Source organism: Ahaetulla prasina, chromosome 2 (assembly GCF_028640845.1).
Source record: "Ahaetulla prasina isolate Xishuangbanna chromosome 2, ASM2864084v1, whole genome shotgun sequence".
Taxonomy (NCBI): Eukaryota; Metazoa; Chordata; class Lepidosauria; order Squamata; family Colubridae; genus Ahaetulla; species Ahaetulla prasina.
Genome location: NC_080540.1, coordinates 292375530 through 292402233, shown reverse-complemented (window position 1 = coordinate 292402233; position 26704 = coordinate 292375530). Strand labels below are relative to the sequence as shown.

Genomic DNA, 26704 nt, shown 5'->3' with positions numbered 1-26704 from the left:
CCCCTGACCTTCCACTGCAGCCCCAGGGAGTAAAACAGCTGAGGCGCAGAAATCCACTCTGCCGTTCCTATCAGCTGGGCTTCAAGCAAAGGAAATATAGGTCGGTACAGCGCAGGAGCAGCTGATCATCGAGGCAAACCGGTTCACTCTCAGCTGATCATCGGAGCTACCGGTTCTCCCAAACTAATCCGAACCGGCAGAATCCCACCCTAACTTTGCTTCTAACTCTGTTATTCTGTTAAACTGAAGCTGGCTCCCTGTTTTCCCCCCTCCCACCCCCAAAAAAGTTTAAAATAAATAAACAAACAAGCATCAAATTTGGCACATACTACAACATGCAATCTTGATGCTGATAGGCCTCAAGTTGTCCCCCCTCCCCTCCACTTCAAAAAAAAAAAAGGGGTGGGGGGTGGGGGCAGAAATGCCTTTAAGGGACATAATTTTTTTCCCCTCTTTTCAACCTTAATTATATCCAAGAAGGTGACTTTGATCTTTGATATAAACTTGCTTTTCCAAACCAGAACGGCTTCTCCTTTCATTCCGGAAACTCAAGTGCTCCATCAAAAAGCGCCATGTCTTAAATTTCATTTTCCCTGGGACCCCACTGCAGGACTGATAGGTTGAAGATAAAAAACACAATTTTTCAAGAGAGTCAAAATTACATCGTTCGCGAAATATCTGACTCCCCATATGTTTTATCTCTCGCAAGCCTGCTTGCATCGGAAACCCAGAACTTAGCTGCAGCTGTATTTTTACCAGACGAGAAAGGACCCTTCAAAGATTATCTTTTAACAGATGTCGAGATTAATTGCCAAAAACAAGAAGATAAAATTCCCTGGCTCTGAGTTATAACAAAATAACTCCAGCTGGTTGATCGGAACCAAGAACGCTTCATGACTGGTACTTCTGTGAATCTCCTGAAGCTTCTAAACCAGGGGTGTCCAAACTACGGCCCGTGGTCCAACTGCGGCCCGCGGGTCAGTTTTTATTGGCCCGCAGCAAATTCTGAAAGTATAACTGAATATGGCCCTTTTCGGCCGCCTCCCGGTGCTTGCCCGGTGGTTCGCTGCGAGGCTCGCGGCTCCTCCCCATGGGTGGGGAATAATGAAGGGAGGGGGTGGAGGAGGCGGCGAGCGGAAAAGAGGCTGCTGGCCGTGCTCGACCCCAGCAGTTCTACCCTCGCCTTCCTCGGGCCGCCTGGCGAGGCTCCTCGGGCCTCCACCCCTTGGGCAGGGAATAACGAAGGGAGTTTCAAGTTCATACCAAATACAAAACAAAAGCCAAGATCAGGGGTGTCCAAACTTGGTCTCTTTAAGACTTGTGGACTTCAATTCCCAGAGTTCCTCAGCCAGCTTTGCTGGCTGAGGGACTCTGGGAGTTGAAGTCCATAAGTCTTAAAGAGACCAAGTTTGGACACCCCTGTTCTATGCCCATAGCCACATACACTCAGTCACATGAGCAGTTAGCCATGCCCACCCAGTCACATGAGCAGTTAGCCATGCCCACCAGTCACATGAGCAGTTAGCCACGCCCACCAGTCACATGAGCAGTTAGCCACGCCCACCCAGTCACATGACCACCAAGCCACACCCCAAAATAAGCCACGCCCACAGAACTGGTACGAAAAAAAATTAGCCCCCCCCCCGTTCAGTGGTGTGGCCCGGGCCTTTGCTTATTTTTCTGTATTTGGCCCTCACCAAAAAAAGTTTGGACACCCCTGTTCTAAACCAAGCAGTCCTTGATTTATAACAGTTCATGTAATGACCTTTTGAAGTTACAATGTCACCAGGGGTGAAATCTAAAAATTTTCCCTACCGGTTCTATGGGCGTGGCTTAATTGGTGGGCGTGGCTTGGTGGTCAGATGGCTTGGTGGGCGTGGCCAATAACAATAAATAATAAAAATAATAAACAAAGTATAAAAAAACAATAAGAGATACCAAAAACCAACTTTCACACTTTACACACACACACAACACAACACAACTGACTCACACACAATGTAAAAGCAGCTGCACTTCACAGTTCACATAGCCACAAAAAGCTCAAACTTTACACTTTACACACACAACACAACACACACACACAATATGCCACATACAGCTTTCTGAGATTTTGTGTTTTTGTGTAGTTAGAGTGAAACACTACAGAAGCACACCAAATCTCAAAAAGCTGCACAAATATTTTATTTTATTATTTTATTTTATTTTATTTTATTGTGGACTTCAAATCCCAGAGTTCCTCAGTCAGCAAAGCCAGCCAGTTGATCACCGAGGAAATAGATTAGCTGAGCGATTGGTTCTGTCTGGCTGAAACTGAAACTGCTTTCGGGCTGTGGCCATGTGTTCATCAGTAATCAGGTAAGTGCCTTAGAATCTCTACTCTTACTTGTAGAAAACATGTTTTCTACAAGTAAGAGTACAAGTAAGGTTCTGCTGTTTTTTACTTTTAAAGGCCTGTTTTGGCTGAAGCAAAACCTTCTTTTAAAAGTAAAAAAAAAAACCTCTTCAGATGGTGCGGCTCAGCAGAGGCAGGGAGGGCGGGGCCAGGGATTTTTGCTACCGGTCCTCCGAACCAGCAGCCGCCATCGCTACCGGATCGTGCGATCCTGTCCGATCCGGGAGCATTTCACCCCTGAATGTCACTGAAAAAATGTGATTTATGACCATTGCAGCATCCCCATGATCATCTGATCAAAATTTAACCACTTGGCAACTGACTCACACTTAAGACAGTTGGAGTATCCCATGTGACCCCCTTTTGCGACCTTCTGACAAGCAAAGTCAATGGGGAAGCCAGATTCACTTAACAACCACGTTACTAATTTAACATCTGCAGCGATGTTCGCTTAACAACTATGGCAAGAAAAGTCGTAAAATGTTAACAAATGTCTCTCTTAGCAAAATAAACGTTCGGCTCAGTGGTGATCATAAGTCGAGGACTACCTGCACTGCAGTATTTCACAGATTTTCCACCCAGTTTGTGCTACCTGGCTACGTATTGGCTGAGTTTGCATATTATTCTAAATCCTAAATCCGGGCTAAGAAGTCCCACCAGGCCCAAGGTTGACTCAGCCTTCCATCCTTTATAAGGTAGGTAAAATGAGGACCCAGATTGTTGGGGGCAATAAAGTTGACTTTGTATATAAATATACAAATAGGATGAGACTATTGCTAACATAGTGTAAGCCGCCCTGAGTCTTCGGAGAAGGGCGGGATATAAATGCAAATTTTAAAAAAAGTGTAGTTGCTGTGCTCACACAACAAGCTATCCCCACTTAATGCAATGTCTGATTCTGTCTTATGTATGATGTACACTGAAGATGGCATTTACTGTATTTTTCGGAGTATAAGACGCGCCTTAGTTTTGGGGAGGAAAATAAGAAAAAAGCTGATTGGCAGTTGGATTGGCCTCCTGGAATATCCCCAATCAGCTGTTCCCAGAGGTGAATTTTAGCAACATAACATAACATAACATAACATAACATAACATAACATAACATAACATAACATAACATAACATAACATAACATAACATAACATAACATAACATAACATAACATAACATAACATAACATAACAAACAGAGTTGGAAGGGACCTTGGAGGCCTTCTAGTCCAACCCCCTGCCCAGGCAGGAAACCCTACACCATCTCAGTCAGATGGTTATCCAACATTTTCTTAAAAATTTCCAGTCTTGGAGCATTCACAACTTCTGCAGGCAAGTCGTTCCACTTATTAATTGTTCTAACTGTCAGGAAATTTCTCCTTAGTTCTAAGTTGCTTCTTTCTTTGATCAGTTTCCACCCATTGCTTCTTGTTCTACCCTCAGGTGCTTTGGAGAACAGCCCGACTCCCTCTTCTTTGTGGCAGCCCCTGAGATATTGGAACACAGCTATCATGTCTCCCCTAGTCCTTCTTTTTGTTAAACTAGACATACCCAGTTCCTGCAACCGTTCTTCATATGTTTTATCCTCCAGTCCCCTAATCATCTTTGTTGCTCTTCTCTGCACTCTTTCTAGAGTCTCAACATCTTTTTTACATCGTGGCGACCAAAACTGGATGCAATATTCCAAGTGTGGCCTTACCAAGGCATTATAAAGTGGTACTAACATTTCACGTGATCTTGATTCTATCCCTCTGTTTATGCAGCCCAGAACTGTGTTAAACAGAGAGATAGAATCAAGATCACGTGAAGTGTTAGTACCACTTTATAATGCCTTGGTAAGGCCACACTTGGAATATTGCATCCAGTTTTGGTCGCCATGATTTTGGTCGCTGCATCCAGTTTTGGTCGCCACCAACAGGTTCCTTGGTTGTGAGCTCTGTGCCTTGCTTTTTTTTTTTTTGCTTTTTTTTCTGCCTCTGAAACTCCGTTTCAGAAAAAAACTTCTTTCTGCCTCTGAAAAACCTCCAGTTCCTCACTGTTAGGAAGTTCCTCCTTAATTCCAGGTTGCTTCTCTCCTTGATCAGTTTCCAACCGTAGTTTCTTGTCCTGCCCTCTGGGGCTTTGGAAAATAAGCTGACACCCTCCTCCCTCCTCTTTGTGACAACCCATCTCTCTTTTAATCTACCTTTGACTCTCTTGGGAAAAAAATTGTGTTCTTCTCTCCCTCTCAAATTTAGGAAAGGTAGAAAGCCTTCTGATATCAAGATTTACTTTTTCCCAAAGGATTCGCGCAATGCTCAGATCCTCCTTCTTCCTTGACAGCCAACGTTCACACTCAAATAGGTAGACACTGTCAGTGGCATCATTCAGGACCTCAACTTTCTCCAAGTACCAATCTGGCCTTGGCAGGGTGTTGTCGTGGCGTATCTTGATTTTACAGATGGTTCCAAGGTCGACGGCTTCCATTGTGAAGATGTCTTCCTGTGAGAGATAGATGAGAAATGTCAGTTTTGGAAGGAATTTTTTCTTCTTCTTCTTAACTGCCACATATTTTAGCTGGGGAAGATGGGAGGGGGTTGTTGTTGGAGCAGTAGAAAGTTAGTCATAACAACATTCCATATTCAAGGACATCCAGTGTCTGTTGGGAGACTGCATGAAGATTCTATCCAATTGAGTGTGAAGAGCTGATTGGACAATGTGATGAACTTGTGGGTGTGAAGCAGGGCTGTGAACTGTCAACTGGGTGTGGAAAACCTGGAAGCTTTCAGTTTCGGGTTTTCCCAGCTGTGCCAACATGACATCTCTAATAAATTGAAACTTTGAGGAACCTCAAGCCTCAGAGCTTTATTTCGTTGGGGGGTGTTCCTTGGAACCTGACAAGAAATTCTTGGTCTTTAAAAGAGCATTTGCTATACAAACAGAATGACAGAGTTGGAAGGGACCTTGGAGGTCTTCTAGTCCAACCCTCTTGTCAACCCTGAAGCTGACCTGACCGAGGCCATTTTGAGGCTTCAGTGTTGCCACACTAGAGCTGAGAGATAGGAAGAGGGGAATAGAGATAGAGAGGGCTTGGAGTTGAAACAAAATACTTTCTCCTGGGAACCAAGGTCATTCCCATAGGTGGCTGGGGAGAGGAGGAGCAATGTCGCCTGACAACCAGGCAGGACCTTGATTGGACCGTGTGACTGACTGCTTGGGAAAAGGGAGGAACTTTTACTTTTAATTAGGTGAGAACCACGGGAATATTCAGAGTTGGTTTTCACCAGCTTATGCCAATATGATATATCCAATAAACCAATTCTTTGAGGAACCTACTTGCCTCTGAGCTCTGTTTATTATGGATGTATTACTTGGACCCCTGACACCTCTGTTCAGGCAGGAGATCCTATCTATTCCATTTCAAACACACGGTTGTCCAATCTCTTCTTAAAAACCTCCAGTATTTATGACGGAAACTCCTGTCTGGAAACTTTGGAATATACATCCTAAATACATCAAACAATACAGGGAGTCCTCTGACCTACGACCATAATTAGCCCAATATTTCTGTCCCTAAACAAGACAGTTGTTAAGTGAACTTTTAGAACCTTTCTTGCCATGGTTGTTAGGTTGTTGACAGTTGTTAAGTGAACCCCTGCAGTTGTTATGTTAGTAAAACAGTTGTTAAGAGAATTTGGCTTCCCCATGGACTTTGCTTGTCAGAAGGTCATAAAAGGGGATCACATGACCCCAGGACACTGCAATCGTCATAAATATGAGTCAGTCTCTGAATTTTGATCACATCACTGTGGGGATACTGCAACGGTTGTAAGTGTGAAAAATATTCACACGTCCCTTTTTTAATGCTGTTGTAATTTCAAACAGTCATGAGACGAAACGTTGTAAGTCGAGAACTACCTATATTTATTTACATCAGGGGTGAAATGCTCCCGGTTCAGACCGGATCGCGCAATCCGGTAGCGATGGGAGCAGGTAGTTCAGAGAACCGGTAGCAAAAATCCCTGCCCTCCCCCCCCACTGCCCACACCTCGCTGTTCCTCTTCTCTGTCCCTGAAGCTCTCGGTGGTGATATAGCTGCAAACGGCTTTAAATGACTGCCGCGGCACTTCAAAGGGCTGCACTACAGATGATCAGCACTGTAGGCAGGTAGTAGACCAGTGCCTCTATTTTTAAAGAAGGTAGACCGGTGCCTGCCAAAAAAAGGCAATTGGTAGACTGGGGCCTCTATTTTTAAAGAAGGTAGACTGGAGCCTCCCAAGTTTTGTATACTTTATTATTTTTATTATTTATTATTATTGACCATGCCCATTCAGTCACCTGACCACCAAGCCACACCCACCAATTAAGCCACGCCCACAGAACTGGTAGGGAAAATTGTTAGATTCCACCCCCGATTTACATGCTCAATTTGGATGCCACATTGAAAGAAGATTGGGCACTTCTTCTCTCAGGGAGACTTGGGTTCAAATCCACCAGCAGCAATGGAAACTTACTGGGTGACTTTGGACCATTCAAAGTCTCTTAAGCACAACCTTCACCCCTCAGGTGGTGGTTTAACCTGGAGGAGGGAATTCTACATAGGATACCTTCATGTCAGAGTGAGCACAGCTTTACTACGTGAGACAACCCAGGAGCAATAACAGCAAACAGAGGTTTGTAATAAATAGTGGTTTTTATCTACAAAAGAATAGATACTATATATACGTGTACTATAGGCAGAAGTCAAACAACTAGGGTTGTCAGGGTTCCAAGGAACACCCCCAATGAAATAAAGCTCTGAAGCTTGAGGTTCCTCAAAGTTCCAATTTATTAGAGATGTCATGTTGGCACATCTGGGAAAACCCGAATCTGAAAGCTTCCAGGTTTTCCACGCCCAGTTGACAGTTCACAGCCCTGCCCCACACCCACAAGTTCATCACATTGTCCAATCAACTCTTCACACTCAATTGGATACAATCTTCAGGCAGTCTCCAAGGCATCAATCTTCAGGCATCAGACGAATACGGAATGTTGTTATGACTAACTTTCTACCGCTCCAACAACAACCCCCTCCCAACTTCCCCAGCTAAAATATGTGGGAGTTAAGAAGCAAGAAGAAAATTGCCTTCCAAAACTGACACAGTAAATTACAGCAGGGAAGAACACACGGCAAAAGAGAGATGCCCTAACAGGGCCCCTTCTTATTATACAGGCTCTTAAAGGGATAACAACCAAAAAACTTGCTGACTCATTCCCATCATTACATCAGTGCATCATCGTAGCAGCTGGTCAGCTCTTAAATCACTACCCTGACACTTAAAAATCCTGAAAGAAAAGTGAGATGTAAAATGCAGGAATTAACAACACTGTTTGGAAACTAGCACTGCAGCCAGGAAAAGAAGACCATTTCCCCAGTACCTGTCCTCTTTCAAACTTGTTAGTGTTTGTTTCAGACTTCCTTAGTTTTCTCTCACCGGTGTCGCCCAAGTCACCGTAGATGGTTAGGAACACATTTGCATCCGTTCCAGCGCCGTAAATATCACCCGTGAAAACAGAGACTTTGTACGAATAGACTGGAGAAGGGTGAAAAGATATTAAAAGGCTCAAAACTAAGGAAGAGAGGGAGGGAGGAAAGGATCAGGGGGAGGGAAAAAGCTCCAGGCACTCCAGTATCTCAGGGACTGCCACAAAGAAGAGGGAGTCAAGATATTTTCCAAAGCACCTGAGGGCAGGACAAGAAGCAATGGGTGGAAACTAATCAAAGAGAAATTCAACCTAGAACTAAGGAGAAATTTCCAGACAGTGAGAACAATTAATCAGTGGAACAACTTGCCTCCAGAAGTTGTGAATGCTCCAACACTGGAGGTTTTTAAGAAGAGATTGGATAACCATTTATCTGAAGTGGTGTAGGATTTCCTGCCTAACCAGGGGGTTGGACTAGAAGACCTCCAAGATCCCTTCCAATTCCTATTCTGTTCCGTTCTGTTCTGTTCCATTCCATTCCATTCCATATTCTATTCTATTCTATTCTATTCTAATCTATTCTATTCTATTCTAGTCTAGTCTAGTCTATTTATATGAACATTAATCTTAACTAGCCAAGTTTAATATAATTAAAGTATGGTAGGAAAACAGAGAGAGAGTTTTATTTTGATGTTGTAGGCTGCCTAGGGTTCCTTTGCAGTGGGATGGGCAGGGAATACATTTAATAAATAAATTAAAAATAAAGAGATGATGGCTAAGGACTAGGTGGAGAAAGTCTCTAATTGGATGTTTTCTCCGTGCAAGAGTTTGCTCATCATATCCTGCATAATATGCTGGAAGGAAGGAAAATACCAATTGCAAGTTGCAGAAATATCGCAACGGTTCTTTTCCAAAAGGCAATTGGACTTCCTTGTTGTTGTTGTTGTTGTTGTTGTTTAATCACTTCTCATTCAAGAAGCTTCTTCTGTTCATTTCAGGTCATTTAGTTCGGCTCAGAACAACTTCAATGATTTGCTTAACATCCATGGCAAAAAAAAAGGGGGGGGCGGCTTAAAATGGGGCACGGTGCACTTAACAACTGTCTTGCTTAGGGGGTGGAAATGTTGGGTTCAGTTGTGGTCATAAGCCAAGGACTTGCCTGTATTGGGCGAGCAGAATGCCGCCAACTTTTCTGTTGTTGCTTTTAAGCAGCTTGTTTTTACGGTGCTTTTGCCTTGGGAAATTTTGTACAGCCATCATCAGTCCATGAATCTGTCCAATACACATTATCACTATCTTATAAAAATGAGACAGTAAGGACCAATAAAAGGGAATACTGTAGCTCAAGGTTGAACTTGATCCTTGATGCTCTCTGAGCTGAGTGGTTTTCTTGCAGATGTTTGTTTACCCGACTACGGAACAGCAGAGCTAGAAGGGAGGAGCAAGAGGAGGGGGGAGGGGAGGAGGAAGTGGACTGTGGGGTCCTTGATGCTCTCTGACCTTGGTTATTTTCTTGCAGATATCTCATTGCCCAACTAGGTAACATCATCAGTGCTAAGAATACTAACATACAGTGAACTATAGAATAGAATAGAATAGAATAGAATAGAATAGAATAGAATAGAATAGAATAGAATAGAATAGAATTTTTATTGGCCAAGTGTGATTGGACACACAAGGAATTTGTCTTGGTGCATATGCTCTCAGTGTACATAAAAGAAAAGATACGTTCATCAAGGTACAACATTTACAACACAATTGATGGTCAATATATCAATATAAATCATAAGGATTGCCAGCAACAAGTTATAGTCATACAGTCATAAATGGAAAGAGATTGGTGATGGGAACTATGAGAAGATTAATAGTAGTGCAGATTCAGTAAATAGTTTGACAGTGTTGAGGGAATTATTTGTTTAGCAGAGTGATGGCCTTCGGGAAAAAACTGTTCTTGTGTCTAGTTGTTCTGGTGTGCAGTGCTCTATAGCGTCGTTTTGAGGGTAGGAGTTGAAACAGTTTATGTCCAGGATGTGAGGGATCTGTAAATATTTTCACGGCCCTCTTCTTGATTCGTGCAGTATACAGGTCCTCAATGGAAGGCAGGTTGGTAGCAATTATTTTTTCTGCAGTTCTAATTATCCTCTGAAGTCTGTGTTTTTCTTGTTGAGTTGCAGAACCGAACCAGACAGTTATAGAGGTGCAAATGACAGACTCAATAATTCCTCTGTAGAACTGGATCAGCAGCTCCTTGGGCAGTTTGAGCTTACTGAGTTGGCGCAGAAAGAACATTCTTTGTTGTCCTTTTTTAATGATGTTTTTGATGTTAGCTGTCCATTTGAGATCTTGCGATATGATAGAACCCAGAAATTTGAAGGTTTCTACTGTTGATACTGTGTTGTCTAGTATTGTGAGAGGTGGAAGTAAGGAAGGGTTATATGTAAACAAAAAGCAAACCTACTCATTGCTAGCACCGATGATGTTACCTAGTTTGTGTAAAGAAATGTCTGCAAGAAGAAAACAACCGAATTCAGAGAAAGGACCACACAGTCCTCCTCCTCCTCCTCCCCTCCCACAAACCCCCCTCCCTTCTAGTACTGATGATGGAATCTAGTTGGATAATGAATTGTCTGCAAGGAAACAACTAAGCTCAGAGAGCACCAAGGATACCGTAGTCTTCCAGTCCTCCTCCTCCACCTCCACCTCCTCCTCCCCCCCCCCGACCCTACTCCTTTCTAGTACTGATAATGAAACATCTGCAGGAAAACAACTAAGCTCAGAGACCATCAAGGACCCCTTATAAAACAGTAAAGAATGAGTCTGCGAGAGTGGCTGTCACGAGCTAAGTGTTTTTGTTGCCGGTTTTGTTGTTGTCGTTGTCAGGCCTGGAAACCATACTAGACTTTAGGTTTCCAGACGCTGCCACATTTTTCCCCTGAGGGGAAGAAGGGGGGCTGAGGGGTATGGTAACATTCTTCAAGCGGTCAAGGTCGGATGGTGTTCACATCTGCAGGAGGAGTGGCGAGAAGATATTCGAATGAACTGGGAGAACGTGGGACCATGTGACCAGCAAAGGGGTCAGAGGGGTGGGACTCTTGGGGTTTGTATAACTGGGAAAAGAATCCGGAAGTTCAGTTTTGGAATTTCACTCATCGTGTGCCAGTTTCCTCATGCTAGTAAAGAACTCTTAAAGACAATGGCTTCTGAGTTTTCTTTATGCAGAAGAGGTTTTTCTGGAACCTTGACAGTCGTTTTTATAAACAGGTAGTTCATAAAATGACTTATTAATTTATTTTATTTGGTTGATAAAATTTTATAAAATTATATAATATTTTATCTAGTTTATAAAATTAATTATAAAAATTATATCTTTCCCCAAATCCCCAAAACTTTAACCTTAGACTGTCTACTGTAGACCTCACCCCATCCCTAAGAGGTCTGTAAGGGGCGTGCATAAGAGCACCAGCGTGCCTACCGTCCCTGTCGTAATGTTTTCTTTTATTCGTATCCTTCACATGTATGTATAATTATGTTTAGACTTGTATTTGTCTTAAAATACATATTTGACGAAATAAATAAATTGTGTGTGTGTGTGTGTGTGTCTTGGCATATTTGGGTGTTACACATCCAACCACCCAGGCTGTTACAGCACAAGACTCAGGAGGTCACATTCCCAGAACTCAGGACGTTTCCACGCAGTCCATTACCCAGGTCGTTACAACACGGAAGACTAATGGGCACACAGCCAGGACCACACCCACACAGGATGCTATGAAATAGCCGACTAATCTGCAAACATCCACTCCACCTACCAATCAAGATGCAACCACACAGCCAACCAACTCGCTTACAGCAACAAAGCCAACCCTCCCCACCTCCCCACCAGTATTTATAGAAAGACGGCAGCTCTGACCATGCACAAGCACGAAGCCGTAAGCACCAGCCTGAAGATGATGAGTGAGACCTCGTCGAAATGTCGCCAAGATACTTTCAATCTTACATGGGAAAAGACCCAAATACAGCAAGACCTACATATCTATACCCATGAAAACCTATGAAAACACACACACACACATAGACAAACAGAGAGACAGACAGATAGATAGATTGATTGATTGTACAGCCAAGTTGAGAACCTCTTTAAAGATGACTCATAATCAAATAAATAACCTCAAAGGAAATAGACATCTCTTCTCAATACTTCCACTTTAAGGCTGGGCTCCCATTAACAGCATGTAAATACAGAGTTTGTTTTAACTGTAAGTTATTAAATAACCTCGTAGAAGAACCGCAGGGACTTGTCTAGGGAGCTGCCAAGAGTCAACATTGACTGAAAGCTCACACCCGCATATAAAAGAACTCAGTCAGTCTGACAAATTAAAAAAAGATTGGAGCAGTTTCTGGTTTGTATTCTTATTTCTTTTTTTAATCTGCTGTTGCTATGCATCTTCATAATATAGTTAAAAACTTTGGGTATCAGAATAAGCCAGAAATAAGTCAGGAAGCTGCACACAAAATTACGGGTGTCTTTTTCTACCTCACACATAGCTGCAATCACCCAGCCATTCACACATTGTGATTTGCTCCCTAAAACTATGGTTTATTTCCATCTCCTTTACAGGTCACTCTAAGCCAAGAACATACAAATCACATTATGGTTTGGTGTGATGTTTTAAACTCGGTTTCTATTTTTAGGGCGCGAAGGATTTGCATATCTTTATGTGCCAGATTTGGTTCTCTGTGGATGAAATGCTCTCCACTTAGAACAAACGGAAAACAACAGCAACACCAGTTTATCACTGCTAGCAAAGAGTCATACTATTGGTTTTGATGCAAAAATTAGTCTACATCTTTGTAAAGTATAACAGAGTTGGAAAAGACCTTGGAGATCTTCTAGTCCAACCCTCTGCTTAAACAGGAAACCAGCAAATGCTTTGTCTTACACATTGGAAAAAAGAATCAGAACACTAAATACAAGCTTGATGGACATTACCTTGTAGAAGACCCGCACCCCGTCAAAGACCTTGGAGTTTTCATATCAAACGATCTAAGTGCCAAAGCCCACTGCAACTACATCACCAAAAAGGCTTTAAGAGTTGTAAACTTAATCTTGCGTAGCTTCTTCTCCAGAAAGATTACACTACTAACCAGAGCATACAAAACATTTACTAGACCAATTCTCGAATACGGCTCGCCTGTCTGGAGCCCACACCTCATTTCTGACATCAATACAATCGAACGTGTCCAGAAATATTTTACAAGAAGAGTTCTCCACTCTTCTAAAAACAACAAAACACCTTATGCCACCAGACTTGAAATCCTGGGTTTAGAAAATTTAGAACTCCGCCGCCTTCAGCATGACCTGAGTATAACTCATAAAATCATCTGCTACAATGTCCTTCCTGTTGAAGACTACTTCAGCTTCAGACACAACAATACACGAGCACATAATAGATTTAAACTTAAAGTGAACCGCTCCAATCTTGATTGTAGAAAATATGACTTCAGTAACAGAGTTGTTAATGCCTGGAATGCACTACCTGACTCTGTGGTCTCTTTCCAAAATCCCCAAAGCTTCAACCAAAAACTGTCTACTATTGACCTCACCCCATTCCTAAGAGGTCTGTAAGGGGCGTGCATAAGAGCACCAGCGTGCCTACCGTTCCTGGTCTATTTTTTCCTTTCATTATATCCAGTGGTGGGATTCAAGTAATTTAACAACCGGTTCTCTGCCCTAATGATTTCTTCTAACAACCAGTTTGCCAAACTGCTCAGAACGTTAACAACCGATTCTCCCGAAGTGGTGCGAACTGGCTGAATCCCACCACTGATTATATCCAATTAATATAGTTATTTTTGTTGTTGTTAGTTGCAAAGTCGTGTCCGACCCATCGCGACCTGGACAACATTCCTCCAAGCCTTCCTGTCCTCTACCATCCTCTGGAGTCCATTTAAGCTCACATCTATTGCTTCAGTGACTCCATCCAGCCACCTCATTCTCTATCGTCCCTTCTTCTTTTGCCCTCAATCTTTCCCAGCATTAGGCTCTTCTCCAGTGAGTCCCTCTTTCTCATTAGGTGGCGCAAGTATTTCAGTTTCATCTTCAGGATCTGGCCTTCTAAAGAGCAGTCAGGGTTATGTATGTAATATAGTTACATACATAACCCTGTATATGTATATATATACATATACAGGGTTATGTATGTAACTAATTAATTATTATTATATTATTAATATGTTAATTATATATTAATATATATTATTATTATATATAATATATTAATATATATATATATATAATATATATTATATATGTTTATATATATTATTAATATGTTAATACATATAGGGTTATGTATGTAATAGTTATTATATACTTATATTTATATATACTATTGTGTTTGACAAATAAACAAACAAACAAACAAACAAATAAACAAACAAACAATTTCAGACAAACAGTTGTCCAATCTCTTCTTAAAGACCTCCATTTCTGGAGGCAAGTTGTTCCACTGGTCGATTGCTCTCACTAGAGCACCCTCTTAGTTCTATTTATTTATTTATTTTATTTATTTTTTATTTAATCAAATTTTTATACCGCCCTATCTCCCGAAGGACTCAGGGCGGTTTACAGCCCGATAAAAATACAAATATAATACAAGATAAAACACTAAATTAAAAAACTTATTTAAATAGGCCAAAATTTAAAATTACAATTAAAATGATAAAAACCCCATTAAAATTAAATTTAAAATTAAAATTCTAGTCCAGTCCTGCACAGATAAATAGATGTGTTTTAAGCTCGTGGCGGAAGGTTCGAAGGTCAGGAAGTTGGCAGAATCCTGGGGGAAGTTCATTCCAGAGGGTGGGAGCCCCCACAGAGAAGGCCCTTCCCCTGGGTGTTGCCAGTCGGCACTGCCTGGCCGACGGCACCCTAAGGAGTCCCTCCCTGTGAGAGCGCACGGGTCGGTGGGAGGCAATCGGTGGCAGTAGACGGTCCCGTAAGTAGCCCGGCCCTAAGCCATGGAGCGCTTTGAAGATGGTTACCAAAACCTTGAAGCGCACCCAGAAGGCCACAGGCAGCCAGTGCAGTCTGCGCAGGAGTGGTGTCACATGGGAGCCACGAGGGGCTCCCTCTATCACCCGCGCAGCCACATTCTGGACTAACTGGAGCCTCCGGGTGCTCCTCAAGGGAAGCCCCATGTAGAGAGCATTGCAGTAATCCAGGCGAGATGTCACGAGAGCATGAGTGACCGTGCATAGGGCATCCCGGTCCAGGAAGGGGCGCAACTGGCGAACCAGGCGAACCTGGTAAAAGGCTCTCCTGGAGACGGCCGTCAAATGGTCTTCAAAAGACAGCCGTCCATCCAGGAGAACACCCAAGTTGCGCACCCTTTCCATTGGGGCCAATGACTCGCCCCCAACAGTCAGCCGCAATTGCAGCTGACTGTACCGGGGTGCCGGCATCCACAGCCACTCTGTCTTGGAGGGATTGAGCTTGAGCCTGTTTCTCCCCATCCAGACCCGTACGGCCTCCAGGCACCGGGACAGCACTTCAATAGCTTCGTTGGGGTGGCCCGGTGTGGAAAAGTACAGCTGAGTATCATCAGCGTACAGTTGGTAACTCACACCGAAACCACTGATGATCTCACCCAGCGGCTTCATATAGATGTTGAACAGGAGGGGCGAGAGAATCGACCCCTGCGGCACCCCACAAGTGAGGTGTCTCGGGGTTGACCTCTGCCCTCCCGTCAACACCGTCTGCAACCGGTCAGAGAGATAGGAGGAGAACCACCGATAAATGGTGCCTCCCACTCCCAATCCCTCCAACCGGTGCAGCAGGATACCATGGTCGATGGTATCAAAAGCCGCTGAGAGGTCTAATAGGACCAGGGCAGAGGAATAACCCCTATCCCTGGCCCTCCAGAGATCATCATCCAACTAGGGTGCTTCTCTCCTTGGTAAGTTTCCATCCCTTGCTTTTTGTCCTGCCTTCAGGTGCTTTTAGAGTAGATTCACACACATACACACACCCCTCTTCTTGGTGGCATCCCCTTAGATACTGGAACATTGCTATCATATCACCCCTAGTTCTTCTTTTCATTAAACATTCTGCCTGCAGAGCAGTGAAAGGAATCAATCTTGAGATGATTGAGGCAAGCCATTCCACTGATTCAATGTTCTCACTGTAAGGATATTTCTCCTGAGTTCTAAGTTGCTTCTCTCCTTGGTTAGTTTCCATCCTCCATTGTTTTTTGTCCTGCCTTCAGATGCTTTGGAGAATAGCTTGAACCCCGCTCCTTTCTGTGACAACCCCCAAAACATTGGAACATTGGTATCATGTCACACACCCACCCAATCTTTCTTTTCATTAAACTACGCATACCTAGTTCAGTGGCGAAATCCAGATTTTTTTACTACCGGTTCTGTAGGCGTGGCTTGGTGGGTGTGGCTTGGTGGCCGTGGCGGGGAAGTATACTGCAAAATCTCCATTCCCACCCCACTCTGGGGCCAGCCAGAGGTGGTATTTTCCGATTCTCCGAACTACTCAAAATTTCCGCTACTGGTTCTCCGAACTATTCAAAATTTCCGCTATCGGTTCTCCAGAACCTGTCAGAACCTTCTGGATTTCACCCCTGACCCAATTCCTGCAACCGTTCTTCACATGTTTTAGCCTCCAGCCCCCTAATCATCTTTGTTGCTCTTCTCTGCACTCTTAAGTCTCAATATCTTTTTTACATCGTGGCAACCAAAACTGGATGCAATACTCCAAGTGTGGCCTTACCAAGGCATGATAAAGTCATGCTAACACTTCACGTGATCTTGAGTCTATCCCTCTATCATATCACATAATAGGCATCTCATAATAGCTGAGAATGCAGTTGATCTAAGACCGGGAAGTTGACTTACTTTCCAGTGAGTCATCAATTTCTTCATCAATCTGCTTAAGGGTGCCATCTTTCATTAGTTTTTCAGTAAAAATTCTGGATGGAACCAGTTCCTTCATAATTTCTCCATCGTCTTCAGATTTTGCTAGCCATTTTTCACATGGAAATGTGGTTTTCTCAGAACCCTGAAATCACAATATATTTTTTTTAAAAAAAGACCACTATCTTTAGTAGTGAAATCTTTGCCACCCTCAGGTTTTATTCGTTCCTAAGGTGAAAGGACAGTGAAACGAATAGAACAGCATGAATAATTTTTATTTCTTTCTAAAATGGGCGAGGCCTTTTCTGCGGTGACACGCAGTGGGCTAGCAGCTTGTGCTTCAGATATTGGGTTCAGTTGTATTCAAGGGTGGGCTTCAAACATTTTAGCAAGGGGTTCTCAGCCCGGTTGCTGGGGGGGCGTGGCCATGGTGGGCGTGACCTAGTCAGCCACCTGCACCACAGTGTGGGGCGTTTTTGCCCTCCCCGGGCTCCCGAGGCTTTCCTTGAGGCTCCGGGAGGGCGAAAACAGCCTCCCAAGGCTCCAGTGGCCTTCCCAAATTTTCACCCTCCCTGAGCCTCCACATGTGCCCTGAACTTACCTGCATCCAAACATTCCTGCATGGGGACTCCTGGGAAGGGACGGGAGGGGTGGGCGGGGTGAGGCGAGGCGAGGCCAGCCAGGAGTGGGATTTGTGGGTTCTCCCGAACTGCACAGACTCTTAGCTTGAGGTTCTACCAAACTCCTGTGAACCCCCAGCAGCTCACCCCTGGTTGTATTGTCCTTTTTTGGATTTTAGAAGAGCACGTGCGAAAGGCCCACTGTAGTTTGCAAAACATTGTTGCTTAGTATGATATGTAAAGAAAATTCATAGTTGTTTGTTCAGTAAACCATGGTAACACCCAGTGGTGGGTTTCAATTTTTTTTTACTACCGGTTCTGTGGGCGTGGCTTGGTGGGCGTGGCGTGGCTTGGTGGGTGTGGTTTGGTGGGCGTGGCAGGGAAAGATACTGTAAAATCTCCATTTCCATCCCACTCCAGGGGAAGGATACTACAAAATCCCCATTTCCTCCCGATCTGCTGGGACTCGGGAGGCAGAGAATAGATGGGGGCTGGGCCAGTCAGAATTTTTACTACCGGTTCTCCAAACTGCTCAAAATTTCCCCTACCGGTTCTCCAGAACTGGTCAGAACCTGCTGAAACCCACCTCTGGTAAAACCTTCAGAAATAGTTTCCAATTCATATTTGAAAATAATATACAGGTGACTGTTTAGTGCAAGGGTCTCCAACCTTGGTCCCTTTAAGACTTGTGGACTTCAACTTCTGAGGGACTCTGGGAGTTGAAGTCCACAAGTCTTAAAGGGACCAAGGTTGGAGACCCCTGGTTTAGTGACTGTTCAAAATTACAATGGCACTGAAAAAAGTGACTTATGACCATTTTTCACACATATGACCATTGCAGCATCCCTATGGTCACGTGATCAAAATTCCGAAGCTTGACAACTGACTCGTATTTATGACAGTCGCAGTATCCCGGGGTCACATAATCCACTTTTGTGACCTCCTGCCAAGCAAAACCAATGGGGAAGCCAGATTCATTTAACAACTGGATTACTAACTTAACAATGGCAGTGATTCGCTTAATAACCGTGGCAAGAAAGGTCGTAAAATCGGTCAAAACTCACTTAACAACTGTCTTGCTTAGCAACAGAAATGTTGAGCTCAATCATGGTCATAAGTTGAGGATTATCTCTACAGGGAGGTCTCAATTAGTACAGTTAAGAATCCCACAAAATGGTTGCATTATTTGAATTTTCACTATTCTAAGTGATATTTCTTGGGAAAAATAGGGTGTTTGGTTCAGCACAATGAAAACAGGCAATTAAAATGCTTACAGATAATTGCTATATGTTTATTAATGAAGTACCCGAAAAGAGGATATCCTGCATCCAAAACACATCTGTTGTCTATTGTCCTCAACTTACGACCACAACTGAGCCCAGAATTTCTGTTGCTAAGTGAAACATTTGTCCCATTTTATGACTCTTCTTGCCACAGTTGTTAAGTGAATCACTGCACTTGTTAAGTTAGTAACCCGGCTGTTAAGTGAATCTGGCTTCCCCATTGATTTTGCTCATCAGAAGGTCGCCAAAAATGGGATCACATGGCCATGGGGCCAGAAGTGGATTTCAGCAGGTTGTGACCAGTTCTGGTGAACCGGTAGCAGAAATTCTGAGTAGTTCGGAGAACCGGTAACTACCACCTCTGACTGGCCCTGCCCCCATCTATTCTCTGCCTCCCGAGTCCCAGCTGATCAGAAGGAAATGGGGATTTTGCAGTAACTTTCCCCTGGATTGGGGAGGGAATGGAGATTTTACAGTATTCTTCCCCTGCCATGCCCACCAAGCCACACCACGCCCACCAAGCCACACCCACAGAACCGGTAGTAAAAAAATGTGAAACCCACCACTGCCCAGGGCACTGCAACCGTCATAAATATGAGCCATCTGGATTTTCATCATGTGGCCACGGGAATGCTGCCATGGTCATAAGTGTGAAAAATGGTCATAAGTCACTTTTTCGGTGCTATTGTAACTATAAACGGTCACTAAATGAACTGTTGTAAGTCTACCTGTATTCTGCTCCTGTACTTCAAAATTAACATCTTTACTGAGCTTTTCTTTCTTTTTTTTTTTATTAAAAAAAGTTTTACAACAATTAAATTTTCCCCCTCCCCCCCTCCCTCCTAAACCCCCCTCCCCCCCCCGGACTTCCCGGAGCAAACACAAGGTATAGTTCCTTAAACAAAACAGTCATACATTAAATTTTTTAAAATCTAACACAATTATAATCTTTCTCTCTCACATAACCTGACTTCTTCCATTAAAATCAAAAATAACATCCTTCATTCAAAAGCAATCCGAAATTTCTTAATCTGATATCTATTTTGAATATAATCAATCCAGTTCTTCCATTCATTTAAATATTTTTCTTGAGTACTGTCTTTCAAGAAGGCTGAGATTTTAGCCATCTCAGCCAAATTGGAAACTTTCAATATCCATTCTTCTATTGTGGGTAATTCTTTTTTCTTCCAATATTGTCCAATCAACAGTCGTGCTGCTGTTATTAAGTTCAAAATCAACTTAGTCTCAATCACTGTACAGTCCGTTGTTATTCCCAAAAGGAAAAATTGCGGTAGGAACTTTATCTTCTTCTTCAGAACATTCTGCATAATCCACCAGATTCTTATCCAGAAAGACTTAATTTTCTTACAAGTCCACCATACATGAAAATATGTAGCATCATCACAATTACATCTCCAACATTTCGCTTGCATATCTGGATACATACATGATAATTTCTTAGGATCTAAATGCCATCTATAAAACATCTTATAAAAATTTTCCTTAAATTCTGCGCTATGTAAATTTAACATTTCTAACCCAAATTTTTCCCATGTTTCCAACATTATTGGTTCTTGAATATTCTGTGCCCATTTTATCATACAATCCTTTATTAAATCTCTTTCAGAATCTATTTCTATCAACACAGTATACAATCTCTTTATATGCCCCTGAGTTTGATTTCTAATTTGTTTAACCAGATTTTCTTCATTTTGAATGATACCAATTTTCTGATCTTCTTTCCATCTAGCCTTTAACTGTCCATATTGAAACCAAGTATAATTCCTCCTTCTTCTTTTAATGTATCCAAAGATTTTAGTTGTAAATTTCCTCTCATTGTATAAAAGATCTTTATAAGTAATCATTTCTTGTTCCTGTTCTATATTTATATTCTCTACTGCGTGCGAGGACATACCCATATAGGAATTTTGTAATTTAACTTATAATAATAATTTTTACAGACACGCAGAAGAGAAATTCTCAACACATGATTCTTAAAAGCTTTATCTACTTTCTTATCATACAATAAATATGCATGCCAACCATATAATAAATCATAACCTTCTATATTCAAAATCCTTTCCTCCGTCAAATTAAACCACTCACTTATTACCGAAAGAACAACTGCTTCATAATACAGTTTTAAATTAGGCATTTTTAATCCTCCTCTTTCCCGTGTATCTTGCATTATTTTCATTTTGACTCTCGCTTTTTTCCCTTCCCATATAAATTTATTAATTCCAATCTGCCATTCATCCAAATTTTTATCTTTCTTAATTATTGGTATCATCTGAAACAAGAACAAGAATTTAGGCAAAACATTCATTTTTATAGCTGCTATTCTCCCTAACAAAGATAATTGTAATTTTTTCCAAGTATTCATTTCCTTCTGAATTTTTTTCCATAACACATCATAATTATTCTTATACAATTTTGCTTTATTACCAAAATAATTTCCTCATTTACTGAGCTTTTCTTGAACAGAACTTTCCTTGTCTCCATAGTGCACAAATGATGATTAATGTCTAACATCCCATTCACAACTGGGTATGTATTTGCCAATGTCCCACGTATGCCAGCCTTGTAATTGAATTTTAGCTTATATTAAAAATGACCTCTTATCAACTTATAAACTATACTAAATAGAAGTCCATCCTATTAAAGTCGTGTTATTGTGACTTATGTGTACAATAAATACAACATCAGTCGCAAACATCATTCGGCTATAATTTCAGTAGGGTATTAAAGAGAGAGAAAAATTGGTCACAGCTAAGGCTGGGAAATTCTGACTGCTCATCAGCAGGCATTAAAAGGATAAAAGATGAATCTATAAAATTGTCCTCCAATTTCTGCTATTCCCACATCATCCCATTATATCTTTTTTTCTCTGGCTGGTAGGAAACCAGCTGATTCATGGGGGAGAGATTCCATGATCCTGTCAGCTGTTAAAACATGAAGTCTGTCTAGTTTAATGAAAAGAAGGACCAGGACAGTATTGAGGGAATTAATTGTTTAGCAGAGTGATGGCCTTCGGGAAAAAACTGTTCTTGTGTCTAGTTGTTCTGGTGTGCAGTGCTCTAGAGCGTCGTTTTGAGGGTAGGAGTTGAAACAGTTTGTGTCCAGGATGCGAGGGATCTGCAAATATTTTCACGGCCCTCTTCTTGATTCGTGCAGTATACAGGTCCTCAATGGAAGGCAGGTTGGTAGCAATTATTTTTTCTGCAGTTCTAATGATCCTCTGAAGTCTGTGTCTTTCTTGTTGGGTTGCAGAACCGAACCAGACAGTTATAGAGGTGCAAATGACAGACTCAATAATTCCTCTATAGAAGCAATGGGTGGAAACTAATCAAGGAGAGAAGCAACCTAGAACTAAGGAGAAATTTCCTGATAGTCAGAATAATTAATCCATGGAATCCATTGCCCGATCCGGTAGCGATGGCAGCGGGTGGTTTGGAGAACTGGTAGCAAAAATCCCTCCGCCCCCCCTGCCCCCCTGCCCATGCCCAGCTGAGCCGCACAATCATCAGAGGTTTTTTTTTACTTTTAAAAGCATTTTTTCTTCTGCCAAAAAAATTGTTTTAAAAGTAAAAAAAAAAAAGCCTCTGATGATCGTGCGGCTCAGCTGGGATTGTCAGAACCCTTTAGAAGCATTTTTTCTCCAGCCTCTTCGGCCGAAGAGGTTGTAGAAAAAATGCTTTTAAAAGTAAAAAAAAAAAAATTGGCCATGCCCACCCAGTCACATTACCCACCCCAAGCCATGCCCACAGAACTGGTAGTAACAATTTTTACATTTCACCCCTGCATGGAACAACTTGTCTCCAGAAGTTGTGAATGCTCCAACACTGGAAGATTTAAAGAAGAGATTGGACAACCATTTGTCTGAAATGGTGTAGGGTTTCCTGCCTGAACAGGAGGGTTGGACTAGAAGATCTCTAGGGTCCCTTCCAACTGTTATTCTGTCATCATCTCCAGGACTGGGGAGTACATGCTATAACTGTAGAGCATTTCCTTTCTGAGAGCTTGTTCTCCTCTAGGAAACGTTGGTGATTTCATCCGTCAGAATCGCCCTGTTCCTGCTCCAGGTTTTCCCCCTTCTTCTGTGTTTGATCGGAATAAAGCAGGATATGCTCAAATGCTCCAATATGCTTCTCTCTGCAGCCATATTCATTATGACAGAGGCAATGCAATTAGTGGCATAGAGAAATGCGGCTTGAGCCCTCTGTAGTCGAGGCGGTTTCTCCTGCCAGATGCTTTCAATTTAATCTGACCTCATCTCTCCCCACACACACAGACGCATTGACATGCCTGTTCACAATCTAATCAGGTAGCACAATTTTCAGAGGCCTTGGCAGACGAATGCTATATCACGACCGGTTGTAATATCCTGTGGCGTGATCATGACACCATTGAGCAGCCTTGGGCTTAGCTTCTCTTTCCCTCTCTCTCTCTCTCTCTCTCTCTCTCTCTTTTCCCCTTCCGTTGCATGCTTAAATCAGAGAGTTCAGACAGATTCGGCGTAGCTAATAGCAACATTCAGGTTTCATCCTATTTAATGAGGTTTTTCAATTGAAAGAATCCAGCAGGAGGGTCGGCTAGTGGCCATAAGCAGCTGTCCAGGGTCCTGAAATTAATCTGTCCACAAGGGAAGACCTCAGCAGTTTCCAGATACAGGACTCTTATAATTGTAATATTCTAATCACAGGGGAGCTGAATAATAAGAGTTGGAAGGGACCTTGGAGGTCTTCTAGTCCAATTCCTTGCTCAAGCAGGAGACCCTATACAATTTCAAGGCAAATGGTTATCCAATCTTTTCTTAAAAATCTCCAGTGTTGGATTATTAACAAATTCCGGAGGCAAGTTGTTCCACTGATTAATTGTTCTCACTGTCAGGAAAATTCTCCTTAGTTCTAAGTTGCTTCTCTTCTTGATTAGTTTCCACCCATTGCTTTTTGTCCTGCCTTCAGGTGCTTTGGAGAATAATTTGACTCCCTCTTCTTTGTACTGAGATATTGGAACACTGGTATCGTGTCTCCCCTAGTCCTTCTCTTCACTGAGCCTTCTCTTCACTGAGCCACGGTGTGGCTCAGGCTGTAAGAAGCCTGTTATTAAAACACAGCTGCCTGCAATTACTGCAGGTTCTAGTCCCACCAGGTCCAAGGTTGACTCATCCTTCCATCCTTTATAAGGTAGGTAAAATGAGGACCCAGATTGTTGGGGGGGCAATAAGTTGACTTTGTAAATATACAAATAGAATGAGACTATTGCCTTACACACTGTAAGCCACCCTGAGTCTTCGGAGAAGGGCGGGATATAAATGTAAATTAAAAAAAACTAAAAAAAACCTAGACTAGACATATCCAATTCCTGCAACCGTTCTTCATATGTTTTACCCTCCAGTCCCCTAATCACCTTGGTTGCTCTTCTCTGCACTCTTTCTAGAGTCTCCACATCTTTTTTACATAAAGCGACAGTTATTCTCGGGGATATCTGTCTTCTGCATGCGGATAAAGCAACTGCTACTGCTAGTAAACTGAAGGCCGTAAGAAGCCAACTGTGCATAATGCGTGCCAACAAAATCTCATTTGTTCCACGGAGGGAAGAGAGAGATGCTGTCACACTTATCTCAAGCTCCCTTGGTGGAGCTGCTGGCTCCGTTCCATTCATCGACAGCAGCTGATTTCTCAATCTGCTGCAAGTTTATTATGCGGCTCTGCCAAGGCACTATATAGTATCTGGAACCCCTAAAGTGCCTGCAGGCAACCCCCTTTCTGCCTATCTGATTTTTTTAAAATATTCATTTGGGTTTCAAAAGTTCTTTTCAAAGAAAGAGAGAGGGGGAAAAGAGAGAAAAGAAAGAAGGAAAGGGAAAAAAGAAAGATGAAAGAAAGAAAGAAAGAAGGAAGGAAAGAAAGAAAGAGAAAGGAGGGAGGGAGAGAAGGAAGGAAGGGAGAGAAAGAGAGAAAGAAAGACAGAAGGAAGGGAGAGACAGGGAGAGAAAGAAGGAAGGAAAGTAAGGGAGGGAGGGAGGAAGAGAAGGAAGAAAGGAAGGAAAGGAAGGAAGGGAAAGAGAGAAAGAAGGAAGGAAGGAAGAAAAGAAGGGAAAAAGAAAGATGAAAGAAAAAAAGAAAGAAAGAAACAAAGAAAGAAAGAGAGAGAGAGAGAGAGAAAGGAGGGAGGGAGGGAGGGAGGGAGGGAGAGAGAGAAGGAAGGGGGGGAGAAAAAGAGAGAAAGAAAGACAGAAGGAAGGGAGAGGAAGGGAGAGAAAGAAGGAAGGAAAGTGATGAAGGAGGAGGAAGAGAGAAGGAAGAAAGGAAGGAAGGAAGGAAGGAAGAAGGAAGGAAGGAAGGAAGAAAAGAAGAAGGAAGAAAGAAAGAAAGAAAGAAATAGAAAGGAAGGAAGGAAGAAGGAAAGAAAAAAGAAAGGAGGGAGGGAGGGAGAGAAAGAGAGAAGGAAGGAAGGAAGGGAAAGAGAGAGAGAAAGAAAGACAGAAGGAAGGAGAGACAGGGAGAGAAAGAAGGAAGAAAAGTGAGGAAGAGAGGCAGAGAAGGAAGAAAGGAAGGAAAGGAAGGAAGGGAAAGAGAGAAAGAAGGAAGGAAGGAAGGAAGAAAAAGAAAGAAAGAAAGAAAGAGAGAGAGAGAAAGGAAAAAAGGAAGGAAGGAAGGAGGGAGGGAGGGAGAGAAGGAAGGAAGGGAGAGAGAGAGAGAGAAAGAAAGAAGGAAGGGAGGGAGAGACAGGGAGAGAAAGAAGGAAGGAAAGTGAGGGAGGGAGGGAGAGAGGGAGAGAAGGAAGAAAGGAAGGAAGTGAAGGAAAGGAAAGAGAGAAAGAAGGAAGAAAGGAAGGAAGAAAAAGAAGAAGGAAGGAAGGAAGAAAGGAAGGAAGGAAGGAAGAAAGAAAGAAAGAAAGAAAGAAAGAAAGAAAGAAAGAAAGAAAGAAAGAAAGAAAGAAAGAAAGAACAGGAAAGGATCTGTTGGAAAGCAAATCGCCAAGTCAGTAAGGAAACCATTTTGTGGATGTGCCCAACACATACTGTCAATATTCGAACTGTCACCAAATGAATAACTGTTAAGTAGAGGACTACCTGTATTGTAGCTTTATAAAGCCACTATCTTACATTCTTGGTAGGACTGGAAATTTGAATGGGTGACTGGTTTATTTGAGTTGGTAATCAAAGAAGCATCTGCTTTAAGCAAGGCAGAAAAGATATTTGGATGGAAATGCTCATTACAAAAAACTTCTCCTTACCTTTCCATTTGGCAAAAGCCTCCGTATCTCCACTTGGTCAAGGTGCCAGCCTGAATTGATACCCGAGCCATCGTGCCCAATCCGGATTTTTTCAAGGATGTCGCCAACGTCTTCTAGCTGAAGGAATTTAGGGAAAACGTGGTTACGGAATTACCTGAAGGGATTTTCTTAAAGTCCAAAATACAGTTCAATTTGTTCCTTTAATTCACATTTTATTTTATTTTATTTGCCTAGTGGGAAAAAAATGACGATAAGTATCCTGATAGCCCCCCAAAATGCAGCCATCTTGGATGGGTTTTATGTTATTTCTATTTTGTGTGGCATAACAGAATACAGAATGAATGCACAAAATTCACAAAAACAGCACATAAGATGATTAGGGGACTGGAGGCTAAAATATATCAAGAACGGTTATTGGAATTGGGTATGTCTAAGGAGGGACTGACGCAGTGGTGGGTTTTTACTACCAGTTCTGTGGGTGTGGCTTGGTGGGCGTGGCAGGGGAAGGATACTGCAAAATCTCCATTCCCACCCCACTCCAGGGGAAAGGTTACTGCAAAATCCCCATTTTCTCCCGATCAGCTGGGACTTGGGAGGCAGAGAATCAATGCAGGCAGGGCCAGTCAGAATTTTTACTACCGGTTCTCCGAACTACTCAAAATTTCCGCTACCGGTTCTCCAGAACTGGTCAGAACCTGCTGAAACCCACCTCTGGACTGATGTTTAATTTCATCTAATGCAGTTGAGACCAGTTTTTAAAGTGCTACCTATGAAATACAATGTAGATCCAGCAATAGAGAATGCTAA

General features: G+C 42.5%; 1 protein-coding gene across 1 annotated transcript in view; it reads right to left on the bottom strand.

The window, feature by feature from the left end:
• Positions 1-26704, bottom strand: part of LOXHD1 (lipoxygenase homology PLAT domains 1) — a 285489-nt gene that overhangs the window by 76420 nt on the left and 182365 nt on the right. The window contains exons 28-31 of the mRNA XM_058168108.1: positions 25898-26014; positions 16735-16897; positions 7783-7937; positions 4657-4866 (exon numbers count right to left, since the gene is read on the bottom strand). Coding sequence (XP_058024091.1) covers positions 4657-4866; positions 7783-7937; positions 16735-16897; positions 25898-26014 — 645 coding nt within the window. The remainder of the gene's footprint in view (positions 1-4656; positions 4867-7782; positions 7938-16734; positions 16898-25897; positions 26015-26704) is intronic.